Source organism: Pelobates fuscus, chromosome 1 (assembly GCF_036172605.1).
Source record: "Pelobates fuscus isolate aPelFus1 chromosome 1, aPelFus1.pri, whole genome shotgun sequence".
Lineage (NCBI taxonomy): Eukaryota > Metazoa > Chordata > Amphibia > Anura > Pelobatidae > Pelobates > Pelobates fuscus.
Genome location: NC_086317.1, coordinates 158195418 through 158219892, shown reverse-complemented (window position 1 = coordinate 158219892; position 24475 = coordinate 158195418). Strand labels below are relative to the sequence as shown.

The 24475-nt window shown below is 38.5% G+C and overlaps 1 protein-coding gene across 2 annotated transcripts in view; it reads right to left on the bottom strand.

Annotated features, from left to right (window-relative positions):
* Positions 1 to 2253: 2253 nt before the first annotated feature.
* PFKFB2 (6-phosphofructo-2-kinase/fructose-2,6-biphosphatase 2) overlaps positions 2254 to 24475 on the bottom strand; it is a 37648-nt gene continuing 15426 nt past the window's right edge. The window contains exons 6-17 of one of the 2 annotated variants that reach the window (XM_063451217.1): positions 24194 to 24268; positions 23321 to 23377; positions 17459 to 17583; positions 15677 to 15884; positions 12442 to 12588; positions 12017 to 12121; positions 11726 to 11855; positions 10360 to 10422; positions 5882 to 5946; positions 4947 to 5126; positions 4185 to 4207; positions 2254 to 3356 (exon numbers count right to left, since the gene is read on the bottom strand). In XM_063451217.1, coding sequence (XP_063307287.1) covers positions 3299 to 3356; positions 4185 to 4207; positions 4947 to 5126; positions 5882 to 5946; positions 10360 to 10422; positions 11726 to 11855; positions 12017 to 12121; positions 12442 to 12588; positions 15677 to 15884; positions 17459 to 17583; positions 23321 to 23377; positions 24194 to 24268 — 1236 coding nt within the window. In that variant the 3' untranslated portion in view covers positions 2254 to 3298. The remainder of the gene's footprint in view (positions 3357 to 4184; positions 4208 to 4946; positions 5127 to 5881; positions 5947 to 10359; positions 10423 to 11725; positions 11856 to 12016; positions 12122 to 12441; positions 12589 to 15676; positions 15885 to 17458; positions 17584 to 23320; positions 23378 to 24193; positions 24269 to 24475) is intronic. The other variant, XM_063451224.1, reaches the window with a different exon arrangement.

Below are 24475 nucleotides of genomic sequence, written 5' to 3'. Positions count from 1 at the left end.
ACACATAGTAATCTGATATATATAGTCAGAAAAACACACAGCTATCTCATATACACTGTCAGACAAACACATAGTAATCTGATATACACTGTCAGACAAACACATAGTAATCTCACATACACTGATAGAAAAACGCATAGTAATCTCATATACACTGTGAGAAAAACGCATAGCAATCTCATATACACTGTGAGACAAATACACAGCCAGAAAATAAGAACTGTCATAGAAAATCAGAAGTCTGACCTATAAAAAGCCCTAAAGCTCACAGCAAGCTGTGAGATCTACACTAAATAACTATAGTGATATATGTGGAAATGTGGAAAACCTGCTGAGACCCGCCGGGGAATCTCAGCAGGGCAACAAACGCAGAGATCCGACCGTGGAAGGAGGAGGGGCCGTGAGCAGGCACCCCTTTCTCCAGCCGGTCGGATCCACGAGGCTGAGGGAAAACCCGGCCGCGGCGAGGCGGCCACGTGCGTGAGCAGACCCGGTCGCGGGGTGCTCGCGTCTGACCGCGAGGAACCCCGGGCGCCGGCAGTCTCACACCAGAGCTCGGGGAGTCAGAGGAGGCAGACAAACGGCTAGTCTCCTGACACCCCGAGCAGAGCGCCCGCATCCCCACAGGGGAGGGAAACTAGTAGAATGGCGCCAGGGAGTGGAGAGGAGGGGAAAACAAACAACAGGGATCCCCAGGGGCTCCCCCGATACCACAAACATCCCCAATGACACAGGGGAAACGAGCAAAAAAACATGCAGAAATCATGAAGCAGAAATAAAAGCAAAAACGGAAAATAATATAAAAACAATATGTATAATCAATAAAATATGGATTCAAAATAATTATATGACCAAAAAATGTACATAACATAGGTATAACTAAATGCTATAACATAAAAATATATATATGAAAATACAATATATATATAAGCAAAACAACATGACTAAAATAACAAATATACACCCTAAATAAATCATAATAAACCCAAAGCCACCAACTAATATTAGCAGGAGGCAGAGGTACTCTGACCTGTACTGGTGCGGAGCAGCAAAGAAAGAGGAAATGATGCATGGGGAGGGGAGTTTTATAGTACCTAACTTTTTTCTGATTGGTTGTTTTCTGTGCTGCTGTGGAGTTCTAGTAAAGAGAGACTTAAGCAAATACGAAGCCTCCTGTCATGTTATAAAATTGATTCCTTTATTCATCCCATGTTATAAATCATCATGTAGCTAAAAAGCAGTCACTTGTAGACAGGAATAGACTAAAACAGATTTAAAAATTAGAGTACTATATTTGGAGTACCACGATTGATTGACACAAACAAAACAAAGATCTGGTTTACATTTTCATGTAAGGACTAGGACTAGGACTGCAGCAGCAATCACCAGGTATTCCCTGCTTATTGGAATTCGTTTTTCCAAACCTCTATGAACAAATAGCCATTTGATTTAGTCTTTTATAATACATGCATAAAATAATAATAAAAACATAATGGAAAAGGGAATAGCTGAAATTCAGAAAGTAGTGTATTGGACGAGAGCCATTAACTTTCAACTTGTGATGTTTGCATTTTTATAAACATTTTCTGCTTATATTTTGTGTTGAAATTTCACTGAATAAAAAAAAATACAAAGAAATAAAAAATACAGATTAATGAATTTGCTTTAGCTCCCTACGACTCGTGTTGACCAATGGTGTCATCAAAAATATTTTATTCAAACCATAAAACAACTGCCACAGGTACTCTCCCAAGTAGGGTGACCTCCACCTGCCGACCCGGACATAGGTACACACTCCTCTGCCACCCCAGACCGGCCTGCTCTATGTGTCAATTGCCCTCACCATGGCCCCGCTCCCCGGCAGGACTCCGCTCATGCAGACAAGGTGCAGGCTGGCTAGGTATCAATCGTAAAGGTATTACAGTAATCGCTACTGACTTTAGGTAGCCAATCCAACTGTTCAAAAGTGTACTGTATTCTGTAAAGTGTAACTTGCCTCCCCCCACCTCCCTTTTCTTTTTTCTGTCTCCCTCCCTATTTTGAAAACTATTATAAATAAAGAATGTCAAAAAAAAAAAAAACAACAACTGCCTGCAACAGCTCTCTTTGCAGGTTTACCCTACATCCTAATCAGGGAAGAACAAACACCACAGGGGACATTTAGAATAGTATCACCAACAGTTTTACATGTAATATTTGCCAAATCTTTTGTGCAGTTCATTAAATCTGTCAGATTTCCCTCTCTCTTTTGCCCCTCCCTTTAGCAGCCTCACTGTGTCCTTAAGCATTTTGTTTGGGGACATAACAGATCTATCAACTTTTCCATCAGTGTTTCACAATAATTTTTGAAACATGGTTATAAATATCACCCAATGTGGTGGTAGTTCCTCTGCAACATCATTACATAAAGTTGGTATGATCCATCTACAGGTCTTCTGATTTTTATCACTTGTATTGACAATATCAAGTGTCTTGTAACCAAGTAAACAGGGCACAAAAAAAAGTGTAATTTGCAGGACAATTGTGATTAAAGTAGAGAAAAGACAGAAACCATTATATTTAATTGGTCACAGAGCATATTAAGAAAATAATAGCATGATAAAAGCCCACATGTGCCATAATGTTAATAAAGGCCAGGTTTACCACTGGGCTTAATGTGGATTGCAATAAAATTCATCAGTGTAAGATCTGCACTCCTATATTTGGCCCTGAAATGTAGTGAGGTATATTGTATAAAACAGCCATCAAGCCACGTTAAACCGGAAAAATAATTTACAAGAATACCAGCAGTTGCCTTAATATAGTGTCAATGTCTTTTGTAGAGAGGGAAAAAATGAAAAATAAAGTGCATAAATGGCATGGCATGGAATGGATCAAATACACACAGACTTAAGCCCCATCTGTAAATTGCTGGGAATTCAACAGGAATTGGAAATTGTACACCAGACAGAAATATAGGGGCATAATGAGACGAAAATGCAAAGTGGTTGGTAAAAAAAAAAAAAACAGCTAAGAATTCCTCAGTACTCAAAACTCATAACCTCAGCCTAGAACACTACGTGAGGGGTGGGGGGAAAGTGACAGGACCCACTGATTGCGGTCTTCCATACACCGCAAATAACTTAAGATGGTGTCAATCACGAGAAGATACGAAATTCAATTTTCAGCTGCAAATAGACACATTTCAAATGCCACTAGGCATTTCACTGAAAGATGCTTATAAAAGAACAGAGCTATGTATGTGAATCTCCTATACGAAGTTGGATGGAAAGATAAGGTTGAATTCTGCAGATGGCAATCAAACTGCCCCAGACACTGGCACAAACACATCACAACCATTGGTGTCGGTCGATCCCCTGGGGAAGAATATACAAAAGCATAAAAATTCAGCTGATATAGACACAAGTACTACTTTGCTCTTGCATATTATGTTTACAACTATGGTATGTATTCTATGTATGTTTTGAAAGAATTAAATGCTTATGAACCAAGATAGAAGAAGAAATAATTCTAATCTATCTTGCAATACAAATTAGATATGCTACGATCCACCTTGCCCATTTTCCAACCGAGGCCCAATCATAAGACAACTCCAAGTTCCTTTTTCTTTACCCGCATATTGTTAAGGAACATTTTTCTACAGCGTTTTCAAATTAAAAAATGTATTTAGTATAAAAAAAAAAAAAAAACATTCCGTTGTGGCCTCTGTTTACTTTAATATTTTGTTCTGATGAATGGGTTTAATAAAGAATTAGATTGTATGCCAACTTTGAGTGTTGGGGCTGCATTACTATTTGCAGGTAAAAACTACCTGGCTCTTTGATTCTATCCTTTAAATATGCCCTGCACATTCTTAACATTTCTTTATTGGATTTGCATTATTTCCTTATATTTATATGCTGGGCATGTTATACCTGGTATTCTTTAACATTTTTGAAATATAAAATGTTATCAGTCAAATAATAGCCTATTTTTATATAGGTACCAAGTTTATTTTTTTTTGGGGGGGGGGGGGGGGGGGTTGATTTTTATTAGCCTTGTATTTTCTAACTTTCTAGGTCACAACTTTACCTGAGAAACAAATATATATTATCTCGCCATTAAAAAGTACAAAGAGATAAACATTGGTGGGGAAAAAAATCTCAAGTTTAAATCAAGATGTGACAGGAAAGAAGAGTACTCACATGCAAGCTTTCTCGAGGGAACGCTGTTAGGTAAAGATAATACAGATGAGGATCAGTTTAAATAATAAAACAGTGCAAAAAGTGGGGAAATATTAACCCAAAGAAGATTCAAAGATGTTCGGACTCAGTGCTTTTTAAGGTACCCAGAGAAAAAGGGAAGGAGCAGCATGCAACTGGAGGGTCTTAAAAAAGTGCAGTTCAAATTCAGCTTAAAAAAAAAACCACAAAAAAAAACCACCATTATATATAAAACAATTAACTAATTCCAAAAACTAATGGTGGATACATCTGCAAACATTATTAGAATTGTCTCATAAGCCAGGTCCAAAAAAAAAAAAGTTATTGGTACTACTGAAAAACAAAAAAAAATAGTATCTGGATTCAAAAAGATTCCGGATGACCAACTCACAAAATGTGTATAAAAAGAAAAAAAGAATAAAAAAAGAAAAAGAAAAAATATATTTATATATTTAGTTATTTTGTGTGCAACCAGAATAAAAAAAAAAAAAAACACTTTGAAACAAAGACCTGTGAGTGCACCTTCAAGTTTAAAAAAAAAAAAAAAAAAAAATTTACAAAAATATTACATTATAATATATATATAATAAAAATTAAATTGCGTATGTAAGAGTAAATAAAGTGAGTATAGAAACAAGAGAAGGAACGTGAAGGGGCGTGTAAGAAGGATGGAAAATAGAAAGGTGAGTGATTAATTAGATTGTAGTAGCAGATGTAGAGCGCATGCAATGAAAAGACACTGACTTGTCTCAGAGGGCGGTCAGACCCATCTGGGGCCATTCGGAACCTCTCTAGTCCCATTGGATCAACTGGTCTGCTCCCAACACTGTAATTTCTTGGGCGTCTGATTGTGTCCGAGCTGGACAGAGGTGTGAAGCTGTTTCTTCTCATTCGCATAGGAGTTTGGCTTTGATCAAAAACACCCTTATAGGTTTGAAAACAGATGCACAGATTAATTATTATTATTTATTTATTTTTTTAAATACAATTTTCAAGGAGCAAAAGGTATTACAAACTGACTTTTGGTCAGTGGGTGGTCCTCAGAAAACCTATTATCTACTCCAGGGTTGTCTATAGACAACAACTTTACTGCAGAATGAATATATAACAACAGCATAGTCTGTTGTCTTTTAAACAAATTTAAGAAAGAGAGAGAGCGGAATGGACGGACAGACAGTTTTCAAATAGCCACATTAGTTCAATGATACAGATTCAATAAACAGAGTTTTTTTTTTAATAGCTAATGATATTTTCTTATAGGATCAACAGTATAAGTTTCTTATACCCAATGTACATTTCTTGTTTACAGAATATTGCTTTATTAAATAAATGTAGCTTTAATTTAATTTGTTAAACATAAATAAATTGCTGTTCTAAAATGTAATATATGGCACAAAATAGTTTATATACAAATAAGTAACAGATCTTTATAGAAAAGCAGAACAAAAAAACAACTAAAATTATGTTTAAAACAAAAGTAATTAAAATGTAGATTTCACTTGTATGTGTTGTTGTAGTGATGTCAAACTCCAAGTCATGGAAGGTTACAACAAAAACAATGTAAATGTTGCATTTGCGAGGCCACTGACTACATAGAATAGCAATCTCCCCCCCCCCCCAAAAAAAAAAAAAAAAAAAAAGTCTAAATCACGAAGAAAGAAAAATAATTAATTACTTACCGCGGGCTTCTCTCTGTGAGTTTCCACAGCATCTACACCAAGTTTTACCAATTCCAACTTACAGCCTTAATGATAAGAAACAGAGGACAAAGTTAGTCATGTGCCAACATTCTAGAGGAAATACCTGTAGTGTTATGCCTGGGCAATAGAACTTGGCAAATGTACTCAAAACTCCATGACTCAAAATACCAGGCTGAGTGAACCCCAAAATAAATTGAGCAGGGGAACCTGCATTGTTCCAATGAAAACCAGGAGGCCTTTTCATGGAAAAGTGAACTCTGCTATTTAATCAGTGTTCAGTCAAGTTACCACAGGACACATCTAAAGTACAAAAATCTCAACGCACACTGTAATTACTAGAAATCTGCATTAGTGCATATATTTCTGGAGTTATTGCCAGTCAATTATTCTGTAATTTGCACTGTATAAGATGTATTTCTTTATATTAAACATTGTATACAGAGCAACCAAGACTTTGTTCCTTTGCTTTCTACTATGACTTCAGAAGATAATACTGGCAAGGGGCAACAAAATACACATATATAGTACATAAGCCTTGATTTAATACTTTTCACATGATTTAAATGTTTTGGATAAACTTTTAAAATGGTTTCATATTATGAAAAATATTTAAATTTTGTGATCTTTTGAAATGTGTTACATATATACATATACACACACACACACATATATACATATACACATACACACCGTATATACTCGAGTATAAGCAGAGTTTTTCAGCAAATTTTTTGTGCTAAAAAACCCCATCTCGACTTATACTCTAGTCAATGTATGTATTATGGCAAATTACATTGCCATAATACAGACAAGGGGATGTGTAGGAGGGGGCTGGCAGAGAGCGTTTACTTACCTCTCCTGCAGCTCCTGTCAGTTCCCTTCTCCTCCGCGCCGGTCCGATCAGCACCTCTGTCAGCTCCCAGTGTAAGTCTCGTGAGAGCCGCGGGGTCATAGCGCGGCTCTCGTGAGACTTACACTGGGACTTGCAGAGGGAGCTGACCGGACCGGCGCAGAGGAGGAGGGAGCTGCAGGAGAGGTAAGCGCTCTCTGACAGCCCCCCCTCCTACACAGTGCCCATTCACTGGACCACCAGGGAGTGAGAGCCCCCCCTCCCTGGCCAGCTAACAAGCAGGGAGGGGGAATGAAAAAAAATATATAAAAAAATGTAATATATTTAAAAAAAATATTATAATAAAACAAAAAAAAATTAATATTATAATAATAATTTAAAAAATAATAATAAAAATGCCCACCACCCACCAAGGCTCTGCATCACACACACGGCACTCATACTATACACACACACACACCGTAAATAAAATATTCAATTAATATAATTTTTTTAGGATCTAATTTTATTTAGAAATTTACCAGTAGCTGCTGCATTTCCCACCCTAGTCTTATACTCGAGTCAATACATTTTCCCAGTTTTTTGGGGTAAAATTAGGGGCCTCGGCTTCTATTCGGGTCGGCTTATACTCGAGTATATACGGTATATATATATTATGATTACTTAATATTATGAAAAAGAAAACTGGAAAAGTGTATCCAAAAATTAAATCTAGGCAATAGATGGAAAATAGAGAACACTTACATATTGTAAAAAGACAGATAACACATACATGGTTGATGGCGAGAGAGAATACATACATGGAAAAAAGACAGATTAGATTGATTAACAAAATAAAAATGCAGATATAAGAAACAGATATGGACCTCAGTTTTCAAATAGGTGGTTTGCTTGTTTATAAGAAATAACAGTATGTGCAGTACGTCAGCCGTTTACAGAGTAAAGAAAAAGGGGGACATGCAGATATAAAAAAATAATTAAAAAAAAAAATTTACCAAAACATTGCATTTCTCTATATTAAAGTGAGACTATATTAAAGGTTTGCTTAATTATGACTATATTACAATAAATGAAAGTTTTATAAAATATGCAATATATAAAAATTTACGTAGACTGAATGTATGTAAAATTAATATGTTTACATAAAATTTCACAGATGTTATTTTCACTTTCTATGCTTCACTTGGTAAATAACAATTTCAACCCATCCACTAGGTGCCTCTGATATCAAATGTGGGATCTTAGGGAATCAGAAAAAGATGATTTGAAGTGGTCATGGTGCCCAAGTCAGAAGGTGCAGCATTGCGTTATGAATCGCTGTATCGCAAGTATACAGAGATTTACCCCTATGCTGGTGGAGGTGTAAGAGCTCCAGGATAGCTAATATCAATCCTGTGCAAATTTAGTGTTTGACACCAGACAGCCAATAGTTGCATGGAAGGGTGGGGGAGTATATGTCCTCCCCTCAGCCCTCCCCCTGTGTTGAGGGGGAGTGCATCATCAAAGGATGATCAGGCTGCAGTAAGAACTTGGCAACTGAGTTAAGTTTTAGCATTATTTTAATTTTTTTAGGTAGGGGCCGATCAGGCTAGAAAGGGTTACTCTAACCAATTAGTTTGTTCAAAACATTTGTGTTAGGTCGGAGTAATCCTTTAAAGAAAAATGCATTTGAACAATTCCAGGGTTGCAGTAGATTAGCTTGACAAAGCACACACAATAACCTCAATTAATCTAAATGCATAAGACAGCAGTTACATGTGATGCTTTCAAAGAAGGGTCAAAAAGCTGCTCTTTGACTAAATGGCCATAACAAGCAAAGATTGCTCATTTAAACATTAACTAGTTTGTATGAAGGGTACTATTGCTCTGTCCAGTGATCTAAACTTGGCAACAGACTATTGAAGCATACCTTTTAGATGAAACATGGCTACATTAATAACAGTTCTATACATACAACGTCTACACACACACACACTTTCCTTAAATTCAAATTACAAATATCGAATTACATTATAATTCAGTTCACTCAAGACACGACAAGGACTAGCATTAAAAATTATGAATACACTACTTAATTTCTCCTTTTATCATAGCTTATAACAATGATTGGCAGGGAGCCAAGATGGAGTTGCCCAGTTGCGGGATAAAAACAAGTGTATTTCAACAATTAATTTTATCTTAATAACTCAAATATATTATATATATATTATATATATATATATATATATATGAACATTAAAGTTCCCTTTAAAAGGCGTTCTCTCATTATGCCGGGATCCATTATCTAAAAACACCCTGCACTTCTATATCAGTGAGGGTAAAACATCTCTTAGTTGTAAAATTGCTTCAGTCTATTGGAATTTGAGGGCATCCCATATACAATTAACTATTTTATGAAATAAGATACTAAAAAAAAAAAAAAAAAAAAAAAAAAAACTATTTGAAGATTTCTGTGAAAATGTCAAGTATAACTGCTGATAAGTTCACATTTTAATTTGCAATCTACTTTGCAGGCACAAACTAGAATAACTCTAAAAATAAGAAACAATAATAACTACATTTTGGTATAATCAGACCAAAGCTCAACTTTTCCTTACATGAAAGAGCTTACAAATTTGCTTTGTTATTGACAATGGCATGTGACCAATGTTCATAAGTCCAATTCCATGTGGTACAGTGAACTGGTTATAAAAAACAAAACAAAAAAAAAACCAACACCCAGATTAAAAGGACCCCGATAGGCACCCAGACCACTTCAGCTCAATGAAGTGGTCTGGGTGCCACGTCCCTCTAGTTTTAACCCTGCAGCTGAAAACATAGTTTCAGAGAAAAACAGCTATGTTTACACTGCAGGGTAGAGGCTGTCTCTCACTGACATCCACTAGAGGCAGCTTCCGCGATTCTCACTGTGAAAATTACAGTGAGAAGATGCTGGCGACAATAGGAAAGCATGGAGTAATGCTTTCCTATGGGTGTTTTTAATTTGGGCGCAGCTCTGGCCGCGAATGCACATTCGGCTCCACTCGGGAGCCAATGTCGGAGGGGGAGGAGAGGTCACCAGCGCCGAAGGAGCCCATCGCTGGATTAAGGTAAGTGGCTGAAGGTGTTTTAACCCCCTTCAGCCCAGCGGGAGGTGGCCATGAGGGTGGGGGGGGACCTAAGGACTACATAGTGCCAGGAAAACAAGTTTGTTTTCCTGGCACTCTAGTGGTCCTTTAATTGATATGGCTAAAGCACAGGTCTATAATTTAAACCCTACTGTTTTTGTTGCAATGAGGAGGGCATGAAGGACAAAATCAAGCTACTCCACAGCAGTAAAAAGCAAAGAAGTACAGTGGAAACACGGTTGATGCGCAAGGTGACTTAACAGTCACCAAAGCTCAACAGTACCTTTCTAATCAAAGTCTTGATTCAATATTTTTGGATAAGCTTTTGAAATTATTTCTTCAAAATATTAATTATATATATTTCAATATTTAATCATTTTAAATGATTATCCAATATATTAAAGTACGGTCTTAATCCCTAAGATCACATTTACATCAAATTGTCGCACTGCATGGGTCTCTAACCTTTTACGTATATTTTAGCTAAACTGAACACTTACCGTAAGCTACAGGAGTTAGTTTCAGTACTGTATGAAGTGGGCATCGAAGGTATGGCAAGTCATCTAAATTCAGTACAAAAACAAAAGAAAAATCAGTACAAAAGAAAAAATTAATAACTTGTTATTGTAACTTAGTAACAAGTGGGCTGACAAAGTAGTTGTGTCTGATGTTTTTCCAATCTTACATGAACATCTGCTGCAGATGTTGATTAAAAAAAAAAAATAAAAAAAATAAACCCCATGTACATTTTTATTTATTTTTAACTACACCTAGTTGGATGTGAAAATGTATCACAATGCTAATCATAAATATTGTGGTTAACCCCATGAGTTAACCAGTTTTATAAAAAAAAAAAAAAAAAAAATGTATCCTATCAGTTTTAAAATACATCGATTATATTTGAAAGAACTTTTCTAAAAAAGGTCACATTTTAATAATATAGTTTTGCATATTAATGAAAATATGAAAAATAAAAAATTGTCAGGAATTTAGAATAAACTGAAACATAACTAAATTGGAGAATGTTTGTAGTTCGACTATTGGCTTATAGGACCACTAGAAGCACCCACACCACTTCATCTTAATGAAATGATCTGCGTGCAGTGGGCTTTTATCCTGACAACGTGGAACGTCATCAAATGCTGTTTAAAGGGAAGCATTGGATCAATTCTTCCTCTTCAATTAGCTGATAAAACTAAGAATCTTATCCTTTGGGATGATGTTGCAGGAGGCTATCAGGTGTATGCAGAGTGAGTTTTGGCTCTAGAAAGAAAGTCAAGTTAAAACCCTTTTTTAAACAGGATTTGGAGGAGGCTGAATCTAAACAGTGAGGAGAATAATATAGCGTTCCTTTAAAATGAGAAATTCACTTTGAATCCCTGACAATTTACAATAAATAACCCTGTCCTCTTAAGAACTGGTGTCCAAAATAATTTTGCACATCTAGGGTGGAGTATCTCTGGATTCTTACATGATGGATCAATATTCTACTCGGGTGGTAAAAGTATGCAAGGTTATTTACGGAATTATCACCTTGGAACTTTTAGGTCAAAATAACAGAGCTGAAGAATTTTTAGTCACCCGGCTAATTTGGCCTGAAGGTTGAAATTTACTGGTCAATTCCTGACAAATCAAGGTTTAAACCAGTGGCAAAGGCAGAAGGCTGAGCAATGGCCATGATTTCATCACTCAGTGGAACAAAATTAGGAAAATTACTAAATCCTTGACTGTTGGAAAGTCTTGAAGGCTACCATGGGCCCTATTGGTTTAGTGAATATCACTGGATAGATTTCACCTGCATTTCAGTAACAAAACATTCTACTGCACATTAATTTGATCACTGGCAGGCCGATTCATTTTTGTTACCTGCACTTTTGTCCAAGAAATATGCCAGAAGACATCTCATGACAGCCTGGTGACAAACGACCAAGGTATTTCCCTGACGCTCCAGCTCCATGATGACTGGCTCCAGCCGTTGAACTAGATCCTGGTAGGACTAAAGGTGACAAACCTGAATGAGTAAACAAGAGCAGTAGCCATCTGGCAATGTCTCAGAATATAGATGATTTCTTAGAAAATTAGAATCACAATTGTATTTTATGGTTTAAAGGGGCAGTAACTCCCAGCAAATCCCAGATATTCAAACTTATACATTACCTCTCCACCAGGGTAGCGATATAAATATTTATCCTGGTCCCTCATTGCAAACTCCTCTGGGTACTTTTCTTCAATCTCTTTATAGGTCATCTCTTCGCATACACCCTACATGAAGAGGTGCGATACATCAGACACATGGACACTATTACAAAGCTGGACATTGTTTTGGACCTTTCATGATAATAGCTACAACAGAGAGAAAGCACTCTCTCTGTCTGCACTTAAAACTTAAATGTCCATTTTGTGATGCACCCGCACCGAATTTGAAATAAGCATTTCCCAATTGGCTGTCAATGCCCATGGGGTATATAAAATAAAGAAACACAATCAAGACATCTCCCCATTTCATACTGGGAAGACTGCTTTCAACTCAACACAGGTAACAACACACCTAGATTGTGCCACTCGGCTAATGCTATACTTACAGCATCAATCTCATTTAGAATTTTCCATTGTTCATAGTCCACGCCCAAAGCCTCTGCTGTTTGGATTGTTCTCTTCAGCTGACTGGTCCAAACCTTGAGATCCCCAATTTCCTGTTCCTCAATAAACTTTCGGAGAGCCTTGGCAAACTGAACAATTGAATAAAAATAAACAAGTAGATTAAAGTAATTCAACTACTGATTACTGTAGTTGGTATCTAAAAGGCTCAGGGTAAAAATCAAAAGCAAGAAAATTCCAGTTTCTATATAAATATTTTTTTAAATTACCAGAGAGCAGGGAAAATGTAAGTTAAGTTGCCTCTATGTGTTTGCAAGAACGGTTTGATAAATTCACAATAATCAGCTTTCAAAGTAACTACCTAGCACCTGACTAGTAGACAAATTAAAACAAAATCAAACAGAACCTGAAATAAACAAACATACTAACTAAAAGTTAATATAGATAAACAAAACCTTCATTGAAAACGGCTTCCCAAGAAGATTTTGCAAGACAAAAACAATATGACATATCAGACACCATTGCTTATAGAATTATTCACACTATCTATGCAAAATAAAAAAAGTCCATGTGTCTTCTGCATGGTACTACAGCTTACAAAATAAGCATCCAGAATTTTTAATTAAAAGGGAATCAAAAATGTTGTTTACTGGGGGGCGTGGCCTGAACCTGCACCGGAGCGGACGCCATTCCTGCCTGCTCCTAACAAGCCTGAAACGAATCCACAGACATCCGCAAACGGAACCGACCAAGTGCCTGACCCATATTGAAACCGGCATAAGGGTGACAAACCGCAAACATTGATGCCTTTTTTCCAACCCCAGCGATCGGGAAAGGTAAAGCGGAGGCTCAAGTCCTACACCTCGCCGACAGCCGCCGGGCTTGAGTATTTCCTCGATGGAGTATACAGCCGAGGTGAGCCCCCACCCCTTAACGACCCTCTGTCAACCTACAACAATACCCCAACGAACATGGGGAGAAGAACACAGAAGGTACTAACCGGCCACCAGGCGGAGCAGACCGACATAGGGGCTCTGATGCAGAGGCAAGCACAATCAAAGATGGCCGCGGAGGCCCCACAAACTCCGACAACGGCCCGGACAGAGTCCCACACACCTGCTCAAGCAGAGAACGAATGTGAGTACACCCTGACACCAACACAGGCACCACTTGACAATACACTGGCCACTAAACAAGACCTCCATAACTGGGTCCAAGACATTAAGGAGACACTGGCCGCGGACGTGGGCCTGCTTAAAGGGGAAGTACAGAAAGTAACTGAGAGAGAGTAAGGGTGACTGAGGAGAGCATTATGTCCTTCCACACAGAAATGACAGCAGTAAAGGAAGAAATAAAACAATTGCAGTCCAACCAACAGGGTCTCTCCCTACAACTAGCAACACACGAAGACCGAGCTCGCCGCAACCATGTCAAAATCCGCGGAGTACCCTCTGATATAACACCTGAAGAACTACCTCACTATGTGAGACGGCTCCTGGCCACTATCTTGCCGCCACTGACAGCACGGAAGATGCTCCTCGACGGGCTGTACAGACTCCCACCCTCCGCCACAATGCCTAGCACAACCCCCAGGGATGTTATTCTGCGCTGTGCCACCACACAGGACAAAGCCACCATTATGGCGGCAATACGGGACAAAACCCCCTTGGCCTTTGAGAATACACAGCTGCTTTTCTTTCAAGATCTGACCAGAGCCACACTTCAATGGCGCCGGACACTATCCCACTTTACGAGCTTACTACGCTCCGCGAAGTTGCCATACCGTTGGGGGACGCCTCGATCCCTGCTAATTACCCAAAACGGGACCACACACAGGGTCTCCGCGACCACAGAAATACCTGCAGTGCTCGCTAAATTGGGATTACAAGACAAAAATGACGCAACAGAGACCGCTGCTCAGAGATGGGACCCAAACAACACGGTGCCATTCATCCCGAGAAACAAGGGACCGACAAATCAGGACACTTGAAAAACAAGGACTGAAACAATTCCCACACGTCATACACAGTCCCTAGAATCACGGCGGACTTAAAACTTTCTTTTAAAACTTTCTTTTAGACTGACTGCCGCCCTTCTTTGTAATTTTTCCTTTTGTTATGTTTCTTTTTAACATTACTATTGTTAACTCCTTGAATGCTGATACCCTGCTTGACACATGTCTAAATGCTACCTATACGTGACAGCACGCATAGACACACTAACTCACAGTAGACCGCACACGCTGAGAGCCTCACGCGACAGTTGGAGAGGCAGGAACTATAAGAGCTCCCTCTCCACCCCCACCCCCCGCCACCCCCTAGGTTAGGGGTACAAAGCCTCCCTCCGGGACACCCTAGACACACGGGCGTATAACCCGATGAAACCTGAACACAAGTTAGCCTACAGCCTGACTGAGACGCCCTGACAAAGGACTCTCCCCACACAAAGCATGCTAAGCGATATTGCCACGGACGATCATTAAAGAGAATAGGGTCACACAGCACCATAAAAAGCCACGTACCCGGAGACATACACACCTGACCACGACAAACATAAACTTATCTAGTCTACCTGAATAGTGGACACCCTGACATGACACCACGTGAACGCCTGTACTAACAAAACTGTAACCATGAAGACTACAACCACTACCACTACCAGTCGCCACTACTGTAATCACACTTGCTACCACTCACTATCATACGCCACACTCGATTTGTGCGAAAGCACAATATAGAAATGTCCTGGTTCTTAATATAATGATACTGTTATGTTTTATCCTGTCTTATTGTTTATATATTTCCGCCTTGTGAAATACCGTGTTGATCTCCACAAATTAAAAAAAAAATAAATGTGCAGCATACCTGGACTATGTCCGCCCCAACATTGTCAATATACCTTGTGTTAAGAAACCAAAATGTAAACTGTACTAATCACTGCACACCCAAAATAAAGAATTAAAAAAAAAAAAAAAAAATGTTGTTTACTGAGATATCTGTGTAAATATTGGTTCTACATAAGTGCTGACATAACAATGCATTATTTTATGCAGATATTCACTATGGAAATGCAAAATATGTAGACAGTGACAAAGAGCAGTCATCCACAGGCAAATAAACACACACACACACACACACACACACTTCTTTCACACTCTCAAAAACAATAAGAGACAAATGAATGAGAAGATGAATGATTCTGTTGCTTGAAGGGACTTACTTGCTTTCCCCTTGGAGAGAGCCCCGAATCTCCTCCAATCCTTCCTGCAAGGTTACATTCACTTTCACCATGTCGGCACAGGTAGATAGTTCTCGGTTGGACATGAATGTTCATGAGGTAGTACACAATTTTACTTTGAATATAATCCTGCACTCTATTGACAAGGAACCTCTGGCCCACGTTAATAACTTTAATTAGCGAATGATCCCTGTAAGAGCCCAGAGTAATGAATGTGATCAGTGCAGGTAGATTTCTTTTTGTTTTTAAAATAAGGACAATGTACAACTACAACTGGGTTGTTGTTTTTTGCGTTCTTTTGTATCAACAGCATAAAAGAACAGGCTTCTGACTTGAACTTGATGGACGTTAAGTATTTTTTTTCAACCTAGATTACTATTCAACTACATAACAGAAAGAATGAAATACCGGTCACCCAAAGAAAGGCTTTGTAATACAACAGAATTGTGGCTAGTCTATCCTTGAGTCTATTTCTTGGTTACTGAAAATATTTGTTCTAACTGAATACATTTTTCTTTCCACAACATGGCGATCCCTAGCACCTTTTGGAATTTCTATAAACGTGGTATTTATAAAAATTTATGAAAATTCCAACCCAGCCAAGAAATATTCAGAGACAAAGTAGAGACTACTTTGTCTCTGTATTTCTCCTCTGCTTGACTTTCTTTGACACAATGTAGACGATTGCAGAGTCAATCCCTGCAGCTGTCATAAGTGAATTAGTTGTGTTTATGGAGGATCCCGCGTTCTTGCGGGATCCCCCGTTGACCCCAAAGCTGTACTCTCGCGCATGCAGCAGCGACAGCCTTGGTGGTGGCATCTGCGAGGGACAGATTCAGGTAAACAAACTCACGTTTACCTATCCCACCCTCACCGGCGATGTAGCAAAATTAAGCCCTGTGCTCAACCTCTCAGTACTTTTAGGTGGCAGCAATAGCTATAGTATTCACCAGCCCAAACCCATAGAAAAAAAAGTGGTTTCTGTATTACACAACCATGTTAAAGTACTGCCAACCTACTCCATGGGTAACTGATTAAGGGTTAATAATTGTATAGGAGGTTATAAAACCCCGTTTCAGAGACTTTACTTTTTACCAGAAAGCAGCAAAGTGAATAAAAGGTTTTCTCTTTTCTATTTAATGCCCATTACAGTGACAATACAAACCTCCAGTTATTTACATGTGACAGTGCACAGGTAACTTGTTTTTTGCTTTTCTCCTATCTATTTGAACTGGTGAATACTATAGCCATTGCTGCTACCCGAAAGTAGTGGGTGCAGGGTTTAATTTCGTGTGTTTGTACATTCTGGCTGTGGTTAGAATTAATACTTGTTCTTACAGGGATCTCACAAAGTTGCTTTATAATATTCAACAATAACTCCTTGTTATCAAATGTCGTCAAACCTGCAAATCTATTATATGAAACACATCTCAGTTTATAAGCACAGTTGTTTCCTTATGGCATGTTTACTGTTCTAAGAAGTTTCCTGCTTGCGTCATTTATTACCGTTTAGAGTGGTATTTTAGGAGAGGTACCTAACCTACGTATCTTAGTGACGCATCCTGCAACAATCATGTACTATATATCACAACTAATTCTGCAGAACACTTTATTAGACTCTTTCTTCTATTTATAGGTCTCCATGGTACTTCAAAGGAAGGTTCTGTTTAAACCCTTGTGGATCCACTGAGGTTGTAGCAGAACACAGGTATTACATTTCATTGGACTACTGGTAAGAAATAACAAAACATGCGTGTAACATACTTGTCGTAAGAATCAGGATCCAGAGGCTCATAAGTAACTTTATAACACTCAATCCTCTTCAGGAAATCATCCATAACATTCTCCCGGTTTCTTTCAGGATAATCAGGGCTAGAAACTTTCACTTCCTGATAATTAAAAAAAAATTGTAGAAAATTAAATACTAAACTTGGAATTAACAAATTAACCCATAAAAGGACCACTGTAGTGCCAGGAAAACAAGCTAGTTTTCTTGGCTTTATAGGGTCTTTGGGTCCTGCAGACCCTCAGGGTCCCACTCCCGCCGGGCTGAAGGGGGAGGAAGGGGTTAAACACATACCTTTTCTCCAGCCTTCCTATGGACGCTGGCATCTTCTCACTGTGAAAAATCACAGTGAGAAGCGAGGAAGCGCCTCTAGCGGCTGTCAATGAGACAGCCACTAGAGGCTGGATTAACCCTAATGTAAACATAGCAGTTTCAGAGAAACTGCTATGTTTACAGCTGCAGGGTTAACCCTAGATGGACCTGGCACCCAGACCACTTCATTGAGCTGAAGTGGTCTGGGTGCCTATAGTGGTCCTTTAAGGACCACGGCAATCGTACAAGTTCTGCTCAAAACAAAACCTGGAATTTGACTATATGTCTGTACAACCTTAATTACCCTCGTTCAGGTTAAGTGCTCCCAAACTTATTATATATCATTTTGTTCAGGAGAAACAGGGCTTTCATTTCACATCAAATATTTGTGTGAGAAATTGAATTCAGCGACAGATTCCTCTCTGGCTTGCAAACTGTTGCGGATCCACTAGAAAACATGACAATAATATACCTTGCTGTACATTTTATTGTCATATATGGAACAAATTTTACTTGTCGTAAAAAAAAAATTCTCCTTAGGAGGGGCAGTGCACAACATCAAGGGATACCCATTATGTCTTGACCAAAAAAGGCAGACAGCACACTAGAAATATAAAAGTTAAAGGAGCCTCTCCATTGCCCACATGGTTAAAAAAATAAATAAAAAAAATCACTCTTTAGTAGTCATAACTCCATCGAATACATGCATTTATTTCTCATTTTTTCATGCATGTATTCATTGGGGTATATCTTAAAATAAGCTTGAAAAGGCTTCATTTCTTATAAACTGCAGCCTTAGAAAGCCCTCCCCTATTTTCCCGGAAAGAGACTTTCGGTCTCTTCACAGGGAAATAACAGAGGCTTCTCATTGATAAGCCGCTGAGTTGGTGCTCACATGCGCTGGCTCTTCTATGCGTGTCTGCTCGAAGGTCTGTGAGGGAGGGGGAGGGAGGCACGCTCAAGTAGGACAGACTGTTTGATAGCCAGGGAGGTGTTCCCTAGTTAATTAATAAAATTGCTGATTTCTCATAGAAATCAGCACTTTTATAAACTGGGGTTAAACTATGATACTCCATACCCATAAATCACTTCAGCAAGCTGAATTGCTTTTGGGATGTGGAGTGGTCCTTTAAGCACTTCCTAAGATTCCTCCCCACAAGGTAAAACCTAAAACCAATTCAGAAACCCCAGAAAAAACACGTGCAACAGCAAAAATATATTTATTAAATAAAGAGCGAAATATGTGAAGAGATTTTAATCCCCAGGATTAGGAAATTTACTGTAAGTAAAATTAGCTTTTTTTCCCCCCTCCAGATTAGAGGAAGTACACAACTGGGATAAAAGCAATCTCAAATGGCCAGAAAGACCATGTGCCAAAAAAAACTGAATCCAGAGAGACCTGCAGGTTTAACTTAGTATTTTGAGAAAGAGTGAATGAGGGACCAGATACGATCAGGCCTAGCAAACTGAACCGGAGTTGCGAATAAGCTGTGAGTTGCCAAGAGATTTTCTTTTGACCCGAATAGAGAATCAACAGTCTGTTGGAACAACGAAAAGGTCTTGGGTATTCCAAATAGCATTGAAGTGTACTTAACATCAATGCAATGGAATTTATTTTCCTTCCTGTTATAAGGATTCTGACAGAATGTTGGAAGCACAATTTCCTGAATAATATTATTTACTGAAGAAAATCTGTATTGAATCAAATGTATCCCGTGTAACAGTATCAACACAGACTGCTACCTGAAAAAAATGTTACGAAGAATGGGTTTATAATGGCATCTTGAAAAATAAGAGAGATATCTCTGCAAAAGCCTTCTATAAACTGACTAGATAGAAATTCAACTTCAAGGTCGGGGACTACAAAAATTAGCAGAAAAAGACAGCTTGATGCTGCCAGACACCCAGACTTGGTTACAAAAAACTTGCCCCAGTAAAACCCTCCATCCAACAGCAGAGTTCCCTCCAATTATGTCCACAAAACTACTAGTCTTGAGTTCTTTGTATTCCCCCTATTCAATACAATTTAACAATAATAGTGGTGCTAATTTATTGAACTTTCTATTGCCTTCTATCATAGCCACAAGAGGTTTACTGCAGCTGATATACCAATCCATACTTTGCAAAAAAATGTAGGTAAAAGTCTGTGTTGATACACTGTTACACTAGATACATTTGTTGTTGGTGTTTATCTATAGGCCTCTCTAATGCCTTTTATTATAGCCACAAAAGGTTTACTGTAGCAAATATACAAACTTAATCGGGCTCTCTAACCCCACCCCTTTCACCCTCAGCCAATATCCCATCCAGTCTCCTATAGAGTATCCCCCATTGGTCATTTATTTGTGGCTCTTTTTAATGGGTTAATGTTATAAGTCTTCTCTAAATATTCAATAAAATGTATATATTTCTAGTTCCAAATTAGGTCTATATTTCTCAAGGAACCTTTTTGTGTCAGTTGGATTTTATATCCTCAGGACATTTATGTATTTTTCTGATTGTTACAATTAAGGGTTACCCCCTATTCAGGTTCACTTGTACACACCAATAGTCCCTTCCTGGGACACTTTGTTTCTTCTAAGAAAATGTAGCCTTGGCTAAACCAATGTGGAGTGTGACATTGTCAGGATTAGGTAATCCCTAAACACAGAATTTAGGGAAACACTAACCAAAACCAAGTAAAAGGAAGAGGTAGATATGTGTACCGAAGCTTAGAGTGGTCAGGCCGGCATGTGCCGTAGATCGGCTAAAATGCAGAGTCAAAAGAAAGCCACGGTCAAGAACGCCATTGACACTCAAAATATGAATAAACAAGGAGAGGTCAGGGAAATAGAAGATCAGAATAGTCAATGCGAAGCAGGGTCAGTAACAGGAAAAATAACAACCACTCAGTACGCACTCTTGGGTAAAATAAACCACGACAGGGCAATGATTCTCAGAAAGAGGGGAATTTATATAGGGATAGCCAGAATTCTATTGGACAGCCTCATCACTCAGCGTCAATTCACACAAAGGGTGTGACTTGTGAAGGGCAGATTATGTGTCCCACAATAATGACCGGTAACTATTTTAGTATAAAAACATCCAAACCTACAGGTTCCTGCAATTCCTAAGGATTCCTGTAGGTAGCGCAAGGCTGTCACAGCTATAAGGCGAGAGTGAGGAAGTGCAGGCCATACTCTGTACCAGAAGCATCGTAAACGCTGGCCAGCCTTCATCTTGGAGGGGTATAGGCGAACAGCGTTCACTCTGGCTGGAGAGGCGAGAAACCAGAGACATGGTCTCTGCTGCACAGCTGCCCCTGGAAGCTGCATGTGCCGAGTGGCAGCTACAGTTATGACAGACATGCACACATATACACACAGTCATGGGAAATATAAAGTACACCCTCTTTAAATGCTATGATTTTACATATCAGGACATAATCATCGGTTCCTTAGCAGGTCTTAAAATTATGTAAAGACAACCTCAGATGAACAACAACAATACATGACATATTACATCATGTCTTTTTCAGCCATTCAGTTGTCGATTTGCTGGTAAGCTTGAGATCATTGTCCTGTTGCATTACCCAATTTTGGCAAAGCATGAGCAGTCTGATATATGGCCTCACATTTGACTCTAGAATACTTTAGTATACAGAGGAGTTCATGGTCAACTCAATGACTGCAAGGTTCCCATGTCCTCCCAAGTCCAAATCATCACCCCTCCACCACCGTGCTGGACAGTTGGTATGAAGGGTTTGTGCGGAGTTGTTCAGTTTTTGCAGTGCTGTGCATTATGGCCAAACATATTCACTTTGCTGTCGTCTGTCCAAAGGGACATTGTTCCAGAATATTGTGGTTTGTTCAGATGCAACTTTGCAACCTAAGCCGTGCGTCCATGTTCTTTTTAGAAAGAAGAGGCTTTCTCCTGGCAACCCTTTCGAACAATACATACTTGTTCAGTCTTTTTCTAATTGTACTGTCATGAACCTTAAAGGATCACTATTGGATCAGGAACACAAACATGTATTCCTGACCCTATAGTGTTTAACCCACTATTTAGGTGGCTTGCCCTTCCCTTAGCCCCCTATAAAAAAAAAAAAAAGTTAAAAACTCTGCACCCTTTGTGACATTAAAATGTCCGATTTTTAGCCAATCCAATGCTTTCCCATAGAGAAAAGCATTGGATTGGCTAAAATCGGCACAGGGCGGGGCAAAATGCCATTTCAGCCAAGCAGGACCTCCTCATAAAGATGCATTGAATCAATGCATCTTTTTGAGGAATATTCAGCGTCCCCATGCAGAGCGTGGGGACGCTGAACGGCAGGGCTGCTCACTGTGCAGCCCTGAGCCTGGAAGCCTCTCCAGTGGCCATCTACTTGGAGGTGTCCCTAGGGGCAATGTAAACACTGCCTTTTCCCTGAAAAGGCAGTGTTTACATGAAAATGCCTGAAGGGAGCGATTATACTCACCAGAACCACTACATTAAGCTGTAGTTGTTCTGGCGACTATAGTGTCCCTTTAACATCCAACAGGTTAACGGAGGCATGTATAAATAATAAAACTGTTTTATTTTGCAATTTCTCTGCACATTGCATCATCTGACCTTGGGGTGAATTTGCTGAAACATCACTCCTGGGAATATTGGCAACTATCTTGAATGTTTTCCACAATGTAATATTTCTTCTGTAGAATGATGGACTTTAAATTGTTTGGAAATGGCCTTATAATCCTTCCCAGTCAGGCACTGTGTTAACACACACCTGAATGCTCCAGACCAGCAAACTTCTGTTTTTGGAGAGGTGGTCACACTTGCTGATGATCAATTAATCAAGGGCATTTGATTAGCAGCACCTGTCTGTTACTTAGCATCTTAATTCCTATGGAAGCAGTAAGGGTGTAATTCGATTTTAACGTAGGTCTTCTCCATTCTGGCTATATATATTTTTTAATTAAATCATGACAGTGTGATATGTTGTGTTGTTGTTCATCTGAGGTTGTATTTACCCAATTTAAAAAAAAAAAAAAAAAACAACCACACACACACACACACACACACACAGTTCCCACCTCCCCCCCTCCCCTATTGTGGAGAACAAAGACTTAAAATAATTGATTTAAAGTTTTAAATACTTATCAATCACATGTTTAAAGTTCAGTGTTGGCTTTTCAACAGGATTGCAGATGACCTTGCAGCCAGCTAGGGTTACAAACAACTTTGTTTCTTTCAGCAAATTGTTATTAACATTATGTGCCAAAAACACTGCAAACCACCAGCCATGTGTTATAGGCGTACTGCACTGCTCAGCACTTCCCAGGAAAAACAACATTTGGAGATAGGCTTCATAATAGCATCTTGAACGTTATTTATTTTTTTGCACAACCCTGAATTCTGCCAACGTACCTTAGAAAATTGCTTTGTAATGTGAATAAAGCAATCTGAAAAAGCCTGACACTATGAAATACTAGTAAATAACAAAAACAAGAGAAGGGATACTTTTGTATATTGCCTAACAAGAGATAAGAACCATGATAAAAACGTACCATAATATTGGCAGCAATTACTTCTGGATCATCACATTCTGATTCCACAAAAAATACCTAGATTTAAATGTACATAAAAAAAAAAAAATTTAATATCTATAATCATTGATTTGAAATATTTATTCTAATGCCCTGAAATAAAGAAGAATTTACAATAGTTTTAGTTTCTATAGTATTTGGATGCAAAAAGCAACAGATTTTAACGTTAATACCTGCATCTAGCCAAGGGATGCAGATTATGTTGCCATGACTGAATTCTGACCGAAATTTACTATCAGAAATGCAAATCAGGAATTTGGCCCAACACAAAAACGGCATTACAGCAGCACTTAGACCGGTTTATGTTTTGTGCCACAAAAATCTTTTTATGTTGGAGGAGAAATCACAAATATGAAGACCGGCCCAAACTCCTATGTCAAATTCAGATCATTTAACCTGTCGTACAGGCAGGATCCAACAACCACAAAAAGGACTGCGATCAATTAGTAGTGTTTAATAAAGCAAACAGCAAAACCTAATAAGGAGTGAACAACTTGTACTTAATAAAACAAATGAAAGAGGAGTTAGTATAATGTATAAAAGGGTGGAATATTTACTAACCCGTTGCTACATATTTACAATTTGGAATTGTAGATCTATATATGTTATGACCTTACATGTATGCCTATGTATCGTAAACACTTGTTACCATTAAAATTATAGACTGATCATTTCTTTGTCAGTGGGTAAATGTTCAAAATCACCAGGGGATCAAATACTTTTTTCCCCCCTCGCTGTAAGTGCTGGGCTCATTGATTATATTGTGAAACTAACAATACATTTAAATTGCTGGTAACAAAATAAATAAATAAATAAATAAAAAAGATAAATCACCTTATAAGCATTTTCCTTTGCAAAGTTTAGGATCAGGTCTCTTCTTTCACGAGTTGTGTTTGTGGCATCAAACACCTATAGGAAAACAATGACAGACAGTAATAAGCCACATGTTCTTTTTAAAGGGGGACATGGTGACCCAAAGGCAAAACAAACAAAAACATGAACAGGTCTCTCTCTTCTGACAGGCCTTTCCTGTTTATGAGTGGTTTCATCTACACAGTGTCATACATGTGGGTTACCAACATGGTTTTGCCAATATGTGTGTTGTGCACAGAAACG